The 12,299-nt window shown below is 39.8% G+C and overlaps 1 protein-coding gene across 4 annotated transcripts in view; it reads left to right on the top strand.

Annotated features, from left to right (window-relative positions):
• abr (ABR activator of RhoGEF and GTPase) overlaps nucleotides 1-12,299 on the top strand; it is a 131,754-nt gene that overhangs the window by 74,708 nt on the left and 44,747 nt on the right. For all 4 annotated transcript variants that reach the window (XM_067607562.1, XM_067607563.1, XM_067607564.1 and 1 more), the window contains 7 exons: nucleotides 731-871; nucleotides 2,268-2,389; nucleotides 4,335-4,503; nucleotides 7,826-7,945; nucleotides 8,109-8,184; nucleotides 8,340-8,444; nucleotides 11,473-11,547. In XM_067607562.1, coding sequence (XP_067463663.1) covers nucleotides 731-871; nucleotides 2,268-2,389; nucleotides 4,335-4,503; nucleotides 7,826-7,945; nucleotides 8,109-8,184; nucleotides 8,340-8,444; nucleotides 11,473-11,547 — 808 coding nt within the window. The remainder of the gene's footprint in view (nucleotides 1-730; nucleotides 872-2,267; nucleotides 2,390-4,334; nucleotides 4,504-7,825; nucleotides 7,946-8,108; nucleotides 8,185-8,339; nucleotides 8,445-11,472; nucleotides 11,548-12,299) is intronic.

The following is a 12,299-nucleotide window of genomic DNA, read 5'->3' as shown; positions in this document are numbered from 1 at the left end:
CTGTTCTGTTATAACAGACTCTGCATTCTTCACAGCAAATCCACCCTGGAGGGTAAAATTTAGACTCTCACACATCTTATTTCCCCTCCACACAGCAGCCCAAGAGCTGAAAAGTCAAAGCCTTGCTTTTTGCACAATGATGTTTATCACTGTGTCCTCCCAGCTTCCCACCTCTTTGGATGAGTAATAATTAAGTAGAAACTGCCAATCAGGGAAGCGGAGATGTCTGGATGTGTCTAGTTAGGTTACAGGAGTGTACTGCATGAATAAGTTTGCATAAAGCTGCCAGAACAACAACATGCCCAGTGCATCCATGGTTAGTTAGTGTGTGTTTCTACAAAGGTCATGTTCCTGTCATAAATGCAAAATAAGAGATGGTGGAAGTTGGCGGTGTTTATTTAGGAAGGAAGATGCTTGCTCAAGCTTCTGTTGTCAGCTGTGCTGTTCATCAATCAGCTATACTGATGAAAGCAGCTTCAACAGCAACAAGGAAATGGGGTTTTGAGAGATGACTTCTTCTCAAGTGGAATTTCTAATGAAAAAGAAAATAAGGTCAAAATTACAAGACACTAGAAATTAAGTGCACAATCAGAAATATAATTACTATCTGTTGTTAATGACATTCATTCATAATTGCACCAACAACCGTAGGCAGTTATATTTGTTCTTTCACACTACAGTTAAGTTTTATGCATCTATGTAACCCTGTATTTTTGTACACGTGTTGCAGGACTTGCTGAAACACACTCCTAAGGACCACCCGGACTTCCCCCTCCTGCAGGACGCTCTGCGGATATCTCAGAACTTCCTTTCCTCCATCAACGAGGACATCGACCCTCGCAGGACCGCTGTCACCACGCCCAAGGGAGAGGTGTGTGGGGTGGTTTGTGTTTGATTAAGTGGACTTGAATCACATCTTCTCCAAGTACGAATGAGGTTGCCCACATGCTCTATCTAGTTACTGTAATGAATACAAAAGCAGTAGATATTATTGTTTTTTTTTTAGAACTTGTCTTAATTATCTGGTCAGAGCAATGACAACAGCCTAATGACTGGATAATTGACTATGTGGTTAGGTGCTGTGTCATTGGGTACAAGGAGAGACTGACAATGAATGGAAGAAAAACCTGAGGTCTATTCCACTCAGTCAATATTTTCATATCCTCTCTCTGTCAATACATACAGTATGGTGTGCTTTGACTACATTTTAAAATTCTGCACTTTAAGGCTCTGCATGAAACGCAAACATCAAAATTAAAATCTGATGTATTTATAGAGCACATTTCACAAAATAATGAAAGTCATGATTTGACACATGATTTTACTAACTTTTATAGGCAAAAATAGCAACAACAATAGCAAGTACAATTGTGAAGAGTATATTAGGAAGTTTAAATATTAAAGGTGCCCTGTGGAGTTAGGAGGAGGAAACAATCAAAACACATTGTATGTATCCTTCAGGTCTGAAAAATGTGTACATTTCCTATCTCATAAAACACTTCAGAAGCAGGTTTTTTAAAAATATTTTAAATCCAGCAGTGTTTATATCCTTGTTTACTAGCTTGCAGTCTTCTTTGCTACCTTCGTGGGCGCTTTTCTACGCTTTTTTGCTCATTACCGCCACCAACTGTTGATCAGTGGAACCGGTAGCTGTAATGTGAATTGTGTTGCCCACATGCATGAATGTGCATCCTTGTGTGCATGCACGATACAAACAAAATTGGGACCAACTTGTAAAAAACAGTCAAAAATTCAACAGGGTACCTTTTAAATAAAAAAAACAAACTAAAAGATATGACTTCTTTTAAACCATCTTAAATATTAGTGTCTGTTACTGTGGATACTAATGGCTGGCAGGCTGCTGCAGGGAAATAATGAACCTGTTTTGGATTTAGCTTTGTGACTGTTATGAGATCAATGTGACTGTCTGGCCTTTAAGAAACATTTAACTAATACATACATTTTAAAACTGAATGTGGGGCCAATTCAGAGCCAGCAATAGTGATTATAGAGTTGGTATAATGTATTATTTTTCTTTGTTGAAACATATTACTAGTTCACATCCAAGTCGATAAAATCCAGAAATGCATTGTGATCTCCCTGAAAACAAGGCAGTTTCTCTCAATTCACAAATGTTGCCAAAATTCAGCATGGTTTTCACCTGACATGGAAAAAAAAAACACAATTTGACCCATGTCAGGTCAATTTGATCAGCATTGTGTATATGTTGTTGGCACAGTAAGAAGTGACATGAGGTTTTATCTCAGGCTCGTCAGCTGGTGAAGGATGGCTTCCTGGTGGAGGTGTCAGAAAGCTCCAGGAAGCTACGGCACGTCTTCCTCTTCACTGATCTGCTGCTCTGTGCCAAGATGAAGAAGACAGCTGTGGGGTGAGACTACTTTACCTTTTCCTCTTCATCCTTTTTCAGAGTGAAAAACTGTGAATGTATTTAGTGGTCTGAAAGTGTACCTTTAAATATCCACTCTTAGGATTATCCTCCCTGTCTTCATATCTTTATGTCATTCATTTTGCCTTCCACATCAGCATGTCGGCCCCCCGACGGTGAAACAGAAAGGATGACACTGGCACTTTACAAAAGATCCTGTCTCTCATTCTGTTCCCGTTTCTGCAAAGCAGGAGGGCTTTTTGATTCCTCACTAACAAAGAGAAAGACTAGCAGGCATTTTACCTCTGGTATTATGAAGAGTGGAGGAGAGTAGCAGATGAACAGGGTGAATAGAGAGTGAGTCTGAACACAAAGGTGTTATTCAGAAAAATGCTTAAGTACAAGAAGGGGGCTGTGTGTCTCAGGAAGCAATCTGCTGGAGGCAAAGTCGAGAGGGTGACAGAAACAGAGCGACTGTGTTTTTTTGACCGTCCACAGATTAAGTGTCACATTTTTGGGACTGTGTGTGGCTCGCCTTATCAGCATGGTAGCCACTGTTAGCCTGATTGGATCTGATTTTGGTTGACAGTCACTATACTAATCATTTCCAGACGCCTCTCACTTGGAGGAAGACACAGTGTTTCCATAACTACCAGACCTGTAAATCAGACTATTATGGTCTGGAGTTTTATCTCAGTGTGCTGCCAACAACCACCCCCAAACACACACACACACACACACACACACACACACACAGTTAGAGCTACAGTAAGCAACCATCCAGAAACTCAATCACCTTGTGTTCCCTGAGGATCCTTAATCCCTTTGAATCCGATGCTTATCTCTATCATTTTCTGTCATTTTGGAATTACATACATAAACACTGATTGTGTCTCATGGGTATTTTTGCATTTTCCTGTTGTATATCCTACCTTGGCTTTGGTTACTGAATGGACCGTACTGTTTGGCGCTGCTGGTTAGGAGATTGGATACGGCGATCCGTTCATATTCTACTCTCATGTATCTAACTTAGCTCCACCCTTATGTTTGTGTATCAGTGTGTAGCACCTGCAAGGGTGTGTTCAAGTGTGACTGGATCAGCTTTAAGCAGCCCTATGGGTGCATTGGATTAAAATTGATGGGTAGTCTGTAAAACAAAGAGATTTTGCTCATCAGAGCGTCTGGAGGGAAACAGCTTCAAGAGGTGTAACATAATTGCTGTCAATTATAAGACAAGTCCAGACTACTGATACCAAACAGTATTTGGTCAAGATGACGTAATGTATCGTTTTAACTCTCGCTGAAAAAGCTTTATAGCAAGTGCTGAAAATGCATTAAAATATGTTAATTGGTCTTTTGATGATGTTATCACATTGGTAATGAGTTGACTGTGCAGAGCCCGGGAATGCTAATCAAAGTCTCATCATTAGTGTCAATGCAATTCAATCCTCCCAGCGCCAGTGGAAGTAGCACTTTGCTGAGCATGCATTATTTTCAATAATATAGCTTTGTGTTTATATGAATGAGCTGAACAGTAATACATTTATGAGTGTGAGTGTGACTTTAAATTGGAGTGCCCCTCTATAGACCAATTATTGTGATTTGTAAGGCTGGATGGTTGTTGTGATGTGTTTCCATTACAGTGATGTGATTAAACCAAACAACAGTGACAAATAAAATCATCTCTTACAAGAAATGCTTTGTCAAAATCACACTAGAGATAAATTAATTATGGAATTTCAAAGCAAGGAAATGTGCTATGGCAAGGAATTATGGCATCTCTATTTTTTTTTTTACATTTTTTCATATCTGCAAAATGGCCATCTTGACAGACTTATTTGTTTTGTGGATTTGATTTATTCTGTGATATTTTGACTAATTGTGTTTCCTCCTCTGAATCCTTCTTTTTCTGCATCCCTCCATCTTTACCTTTTCTGTCCGTCTGCAGTCGTCACCAGCAGTATGAGTGCAAGTGGTACATCCCTCTGGCAGACTTAACTTTCCAGACCCTGGACGACTCCGACTCTTGCCCCAGCATCCAAGTCCTGCCCGAGCATGAGATAGAGGAGATGAAGATCAAGATCTCAGTCTTAAAGAGTGAGATACAGAAAGAAAAGGTAATCCTGTTGGCTTTTACTGGCATGTGGCAAAAAATCCAATGTATTCCCATGGTTTAGAATGGCTTAGCCAGTTTAACAAGCAAGGGTTTAACACCGAGACAAGCGACTGAAACCTCTGTTAATCTCTATTAATGCAAAAAAAAAGAGCAAGTGTTGGGTTAATCTACAATGAAATGGGATTGACGTTGAAGAAGGCATTCGACAAAGACACATTTATGCAATATTTCAAATCTAAAATGTGATTGCATCATCTGTGACTGACAGATTTTACACTCTGAAGACAGAGAAGCGAGAAGACTAATTCATTCATACGATCTGTAAATGGAGCTATTATTGTATGACACGTTGGTACATTTATAGTAGGAGTGTAAAAGGATACAAACACATTAATGGGATATGAGCAGATAATGCGCTCTGGATAGTTACGAACAGCATGAGAATTTTTACAGTAACATTCGTCCCCCCACCTCCCCTACTAACCTGTCACTCAGTTTACAGTTTGCCACAAAATCACACCGTCTCTTCTCAGAGTTGTAACTCAGTCAAATCGAAACACACTAACATGATTCACACCTCAGCTGCAATCAAATCTGTTTAGAAATTATATAAAAAGGCGCTCTTGAGACAAATCTTGTCTCATGGTCATCGGAACCGGATGATTATCAAAAGTAAGCCAGGTGATTGTTGTCTGTACAGTGTAGAAAGGCATTGTTTGTGGCCAAAATAGCATGACTTTCCATGACTCAAGTTTGCCAAAATGTAAACAAACAGGCTATAGGGAGAAAAAAAATGAAGGTGTAGATAGTTTTAAGTTCAATACTCAGACACTATACGAGGTTCATCCTCGAAATGTTTTGTTTTTTAACTGATTTGTTGTGACGTGCAGGATCAAGCTCGACTGATGTTCCACCAGTGTTATAGTGAATCCTGACACCTCGTGTAACTTGACAGCAGATGGGAAACAGATGTGTTGAAGTTAGGAACTGTCTCAAAAGTGCATGCCAACAGACCAAGCGAGCTTTTCATATTTTTGTCGACAGCGTTCTCATTTTTTCATCAACAGTTACATTGATTTTACTTCGACACTGTTCAGACCTACTTTTTTATGATGATGGGGATCAAATACAAATCGTGCTTTATTATTTGATACATTTCAGTATATAATTCAAATATTATGTTATTTTGTATATTTTGGCTTCAATCACTACTGTGTATGAGGAATATAAATGGCAGTAGAAAACAATGAAAATGAGACAGTCTAGACAGTGTCCAGCAGCCTCTGGTGTAGGCGGCACTCTGCCCACTTCCTGTATCATACAAGTACAGATATTTTTGTGATGTATACAGATACAACTTTGTATTACACCCCTAATTCATAGGTACATTTTGTGACTGTAGAGTAGACTGGCAGACATATCGGAAACAGGCACAGGGATAAAAAGTTTGATGCCAAGGCACACATGATTAGGGAAGAAGTTATTTTAAAATATGTACCGGAAAGCTCTCTTTTCTGTGCAGGACCTGTTCCAGGTTCCACAGATTCAACACACAAACACACACATGTAAACACACACAAGTGACTCAGAAGGGGAGTTTTGACCGATTGTGTCTTGTTCTTTCATGGAAAACTCCCCCATGTCACTTACCACTTACTGGAAGGGCTGAATCTCCTGTTACACACTTTGCTTATTATTCACACCTTTGTTTATCTTTCATAAGGTCAAGACATGGTTTAATGTATCATGGTGGGAAACTCCTGTGACTGTGAGCACTGATTAAAAAAAAAGTGAAATCCAAATATGCATGATTTAGATCCTCAAACTGGGGAAAAACATGAACTTAAAAGATGTCAAGAACACGAAGAAGAAGTCAAAAACGTACTACTTCCTATTCTCTGAATTGTTTGAGTTACTGTTATTTGGACTTGCGGTCAAAAATGCGTCACACTTGGAAAATGTTTGCCATGGCATCAGCCTTTTTTCATCTATTTCTGTCAGTTGCTGAAACATCGGTTAGTGACGGGTTGGAAACAAAAAGATGTTTTAAGCCCCCAGCTGTTACAAGTATGTACAGTAATACACCCCCTCGCCCCTGGGTGAGAGGAGCAGAGAGTTCCTGTTATTCCCCTCGCTCAGTGTTAAACTCGCCCACCCAGGGCACATTGAGTGACCACGGTTGGTATTTTGAGTCAGAGGAGAGATCCATCTGATAGTAGCCAGGCTGTGACTCACAGCTTCCTGGTCCTGGGCTGGGAGGATGTGTGTATTTGTTTTCCTTCATTACTGGCAAGGAGCTGAGATCCTTGAATTATATATAAATACTCTCTCAGCACTGCGCTCATTTCAGCCTCAGAGCTTATCCACAGGCTTTCCTGGAAAATAGGAAAGATTTTGATAAGCTGATTCGATGCTGATAAGAACTTCACAACAGCAGTGATTAATGAGTTTGTTTGTAATTTGTGCAGACATCCTTTTGAATCAGCTGTTAAAATATTTTGTTCAAAATTGAATCGGTCCTTACAAAATATGTGTGTAAACGAGACACAAAATCGATACCAACGCCGTAGTTTTATCTCAGAATATACTGTACTGTTTATTAATGTATTACGACTCTGTCATGTTACAAGACAACTTAAAGTTTAAGTTTCAGTTCAACTTTTATCAACCAGCATCCAACAAACCACACATCTGGCTGCACAAACATTCAATTCACATTACAGTCACATTTCAATCTCCTTTTACGATTTAAGATAATTGATCCTGCTACAACAGACGTACCTTTAATGTAAAGGAGAGTAAGAGTGGAGGAACAGTAACAAGTATACAGATGTTAATAAACTTCAGGAGATACATGAGGCCAATTTTGAACTTTGAATTTTGAAATTTCAGGTATCACATTAACCGACTACTTTGAAAAATAGCCTAATATTTTGCTGTAAGAGAAACTTTGCTACTCAACAAATTATAATGCAAGTGTTGCTTCTTTCTTTATGTTTATGCCAAAGTGAAACTGTGGCTGTAGCTGCTTATTATTTTTTAAATCTTTTTTCTATTAATTGTTTTCTAGAATTACCACAGACCAAAGTGACACATTGCAATTGCTTTTGGACCAACAATCAGACCCATTTTATTCACAATGATATGAAACAGAAACGAAATAAAAATTAAAAAATAAATGATAAATGTTTCTATCACTTTATTGATTCATTTTGAGTGTTCATGTCAGCACTAAAAGAGATTCTGTATGTCTGTTTTCGTGTGTGTGTGTGTGTGTGTGTGTGTGTGTGTGTGTGTGTGTGTGTGTGTGTGTGTGTGTATAGAAAGCACCAAAGGGTCAGAGCCGTGTGGACCGTCTGAGGAAGAAGATGAATGAGCAAGAGTCTTGGCTGCTCCTGCACTCCCCCACCATCCCTTTCCGCATCCACAACAAACATGGAAAGGTAATCAGTCTGTCCCATCATGCTCTGCAAAGCTCTCGAATCTCACCACTAGAGGGAGACACGTACCTTTCAAAAGATTTTTTGCACTAGATTAGATTTAGAATTCGATCAGATTTAGGTGTTTGATTTGTAGTATAAGTTTTTTTTTTCTGTGTGTATTCAGAGCTACCTGTTCCTGCTTTCCTCTGACTATGAGAGGTCAGAGTGGAGGGAAAGCATCCAGAAACTTCAGAAGAAAGGTAACACTGCCTTCACTATGATTGTCCTGTTGATTGTCCTTATAAAACATTGTGTGCTTCAGCTTTAAGTTGGTTAAAACCACTTTTTATACACTGTGCCACAGAAAAGTGAAAGTTTGACCATATTTGTGTGGTTTACTGTGTTTTTTTTTCAGACCTTCAGGCGTGTGTTTTAAGCTCCGTAGAGCTCCAGGTCCTCACCAGCTCCTGTTTCAAACTCCGAACTGTCCACAACATTCCTGTCACCAGTAACAAAGACGGTAAGAAACACTCACACAATATCTTTTTTATTCTCTTCTGTTTGGACATTTTGTATGTTTCTTTTTCTCCCCCCCCCCCCACCCCAATCACAAACACACACACAGTCTCCAATTGCTCCTTCCTCTCCTCTCTGCTTTGAGTTTAAATTCACACAAAAGCGCCCATTACATTCTCAGCACAAAAACAAGCCACATAATGAGAGAGGGGGCCTTGCAGGAGAGAATCTAGGTTACAATATGTTTCTCATCTAGCTCGTAGCAGTCAATGCCACGCAGTGAGTCGGCGGTGGCCTGTGCCGAGCTCTCGGCTCCTATATGTTTGTTTTCGCTCCAGATCTCCATGTCGCACTGCTTTCAGAGGCTGGTAGTGACATTAAAGCCATCTGGCCGACCTGCTCTGATCTCCCTGAATGGCATGAGGGTCTCTGCTTTCAAACGCACACATACACACATAACCACAGAGCTGATGGAGAGCTTTCAACACACTGAAACACACTGTCTTTATCTATCTTGCATAATACAGAAAATAGATCCATGTTCATGTACAATGGAAGCACTATGTCAGTGAACCATTATTTTGACATTCAATGCCTTTAAAGTGGTGATCACAAGGATTCTTGGTTTTTATTTTCATTTCACATTCCGGTAAACTTTGAGGGCTACCAAGAAGTCCCTGCTGAACGTAAAACACACAACACTTCTGCAGTTTCACCAGACAAACTTGCTTAATCAGTGTTTCTGAGATGACAATGTGTACAAAGCTTATATAGGCTGCGTTCAATCAAGCATTCATTCAGTCAGTTGTTGGTCACACCCACCTATTACATCACCGCACATCAAAGAAGCATTTTACACAATCGATGATCAGAAGGCAAATAGAAAAAATATTACAAATATTGTTACAAAAAACAAATTGCAAGGTGTTTTAAACTTTAGTGGATTAGCTGTCATAGAATGGTCTCAGATCAGATTCAGTATTCATGCTGTAGTGCACAGGAGCGTTAAGGATGAATGAACCTTTTTAGCAACAGATTGTCCATGTCTTCCTCTCTCATTGAGACCTTCTCAACTCCAATATATCTTTACAGTTTGTCCTGTTGTGGGTGTTTTAAATGTCGAGCATGTATATGTATACATTACCAGTCAAATGTTTGGACACACCATCCCCTTCACTTGAATGAGAAAGTCTGTCCAAACTTTTGACTACTGCTGTTACACAATGTACATGCTCCACATTTGTAATTCTCAGCCTGTAAAGGACATAGGCGACTCTGTGAGGAGATATTTGGAAGAAGATGATCAGATTTTACCTTTAGATTGATATTTTGCCTGAAAGTCCTGATGGGAGGATATTTAAATGCATTTCTGAGGGACTTGTGTGAAAGAAGAATATGTCAGTGTCTCCTTAAAATTAAATCAGAGCATTTTGAGTCTTTAGTTGTGAAAACAACATAAGATTTTTATAATTAATTGATTTCTTCTGAATATGATCTGATCTGGATTCCTTTAATTTTTTTCAAATGCAGAGTTGAATTGGTTTATATCTTCTCTCCATGAACTTCTCTTGCTTTAGCAGATACCAGGAGGTTCTCGTTGTTAAGTTTCATTACCAAAGTTTTTACTTACACATTTATTGTTTATGTTTGATTACACCCTCAGGTCAGTCGTCAGTTGATATGTCTGTGTGTTAAAACAGAGCTCAGGCCCCATGTCTTGTCTTAGACTTTTGACCCACTCCTCATTATAAAGCAAACACACACACACACACACACACACCTCCATGACATGCAGTGCACAGAGCACAGTGGAGGTTGAAATGGGGACCAGCTGGCAAAGGAATGTTCTCATAATTAAGAGGATGGATGATGTTGCAGAGACCCTCTCTAAGTCCACAGTGGAATACTCAAACTTTCACTTGACTCCTTTGATTGACTCATTATCAATTATCACATATTAGTTAATGGTTTTCTCTAGTTTCCCTCAGTTTATTGTTCAAGTTTGCTCATAATTGAGAGAAACATATCTCAGTTTTGCTCTAAAAGCAGCGCACAGGCCACCTCGAAGCTGAACCTTTGAACCTTCTCCCTGTGAAACTCCCCTGTTGCTTATACATAACACACACTCACTCACAGTTAACCCCTGGGCTGACTGCACTCCTCTCAGCCATCTACAATGGAGCTCCAAACAGTCCTGCAGCCCTCCATCGTAGTTTATTTACCAGGAAACAGTCGGGGCTTCGCAGGCCTCTACCAAAGCAAGAGTGCATCCCCTTCATGTGTCTGTCGGCGGGACAGGAGGTACATCAGGCCACCCAAAAACATCCACCCACCAACTTCCACTCGGCGGCCAGCTCAGTTGTTATGGCAGAAGACTGCGTTTGTTGATGTGAGGTCTGATACAGATCTGATTAAAAAAAAAAAAGGTTGTGATAACAGTTAATTTTCAGATCTTCAAATAGTAAAACTTGTGCGTCATATTCAAGTTTTAGCTAATGTCATGTGAAGTTTAATATGTTTTTTTTCTCCAACATAAATTGGTAACTGGGTGTCTATAGGGGTGAGAGCAGCTATCAGAGTGGATGATGATAATAATGAGTTTAGGACCACCCAGACAGAGAGGAATGAAAAGCACACATTGTTCCCACTGAGCAATTTCATGTTGATTAACAATTTTAAAGACATCTAAATGGTTCTGGACATCAAGGAGAAAATTAGGCTGCACAGAGTTTAAAAGTAAAAGCTAAAACCACAAATAGACATCTTGAGGGAATTACTAGAACACAATTATATATTTTTGATGTTTATAATGTTACATCTGAATAAAATATGCATTTTTTATTTAGTCTGAAACTGTTTGGGGATTGTGAGAGCCGCAATAGAAATGTGATTGAATTAACATCCTCAGGTAGGTTATGCGCCATAATTTGCAACGACTGCTTATGTTTCCATTCTGAAAGACTTTAAAACACAGTACGTCACCATATTTACACTAGAAACGGCCCTGACTGTGCTGTGTGCTTGTTTTCCAGATGAGGAGACTCCTGGCCTGTACGGCTTTCTGCATGTGATCGTCCACTCTGCCAAAGGATTCAAGGAGTCAGCCAGTAAGTCAGCCAGAAACAGCTTTTTGTTTTCTTACCACACTTGTACTCACACTCTGGCTCAGCATCCACTCGCACATAGCTGCCGCGCACGTACGTGTCTGCCAGCGTGCGTACGCAGAAACACATGACCCAGTCAATCACTGCAGTATGCACACGCATATCCATCATGTGAGAGCCCAGAGATGGATAGATGGATGGATGGATGGATGAAAAGAACAAAGATAGAGGATGGGAGAGAGAAAGGGATGGAGAGAAGTCGAAGCCACTGTGGAATTTCTGTGGTTGTTTTCGTTTCGCAATCAAAAATGACAAAAATACTCCATTAAATGGAAAGGGAAAGAATGTCTAAAATCATGCACAGCAGGGGGATGATAATTTACAAACTGAGCTGCTGGCAAACATAATAGCAGTTGTCTTTGTTCACAAACTCTGATATCGCCTACCTTACACAACTGTTCCTTTGTACAGACACAGTTCTGTGTGCGTGTTCAGTATCAAGCCAGTGTAATATTGGCAGGACCGTGCAGAGGCTGTTTCAGACGTGTCAGTAGTGGACAGCTGGTGTTTCAGTACACTTTGTGCCCTGTTACACAAGCACCAGTTCAAATATCAAATATCTGGATAAGAGAAAAAAGGGAGAAATATGATTTCCTCAGTTACCATGACAGCCTTTAGTATATGAAAGCTGGCCTGCTAGAATTTCCCGGGTAATGGATTGGAAAGCTATCTCCTCTGAAAGCCTGTTTGATCCT

Source organism: Thunnus thynnus, chromosome 13 (assembly GCF_963924715.1).
Source record: "Thunnus thynnus chromosome 13, fThuThy2.1, whole genome shotgun sequence".
In the NCBI taxonomy this organism is placed as follows: Eukaryota; Metazoa; Chordata; class Actinopteri; order Scombriformes; family Scombridae; genus Thunnus; species Thunnus thynnus.
Note: the sequence above shows the minus strand (reverse complement) of the source record. Positions and strands in the feature narration are given on the sequence as shown.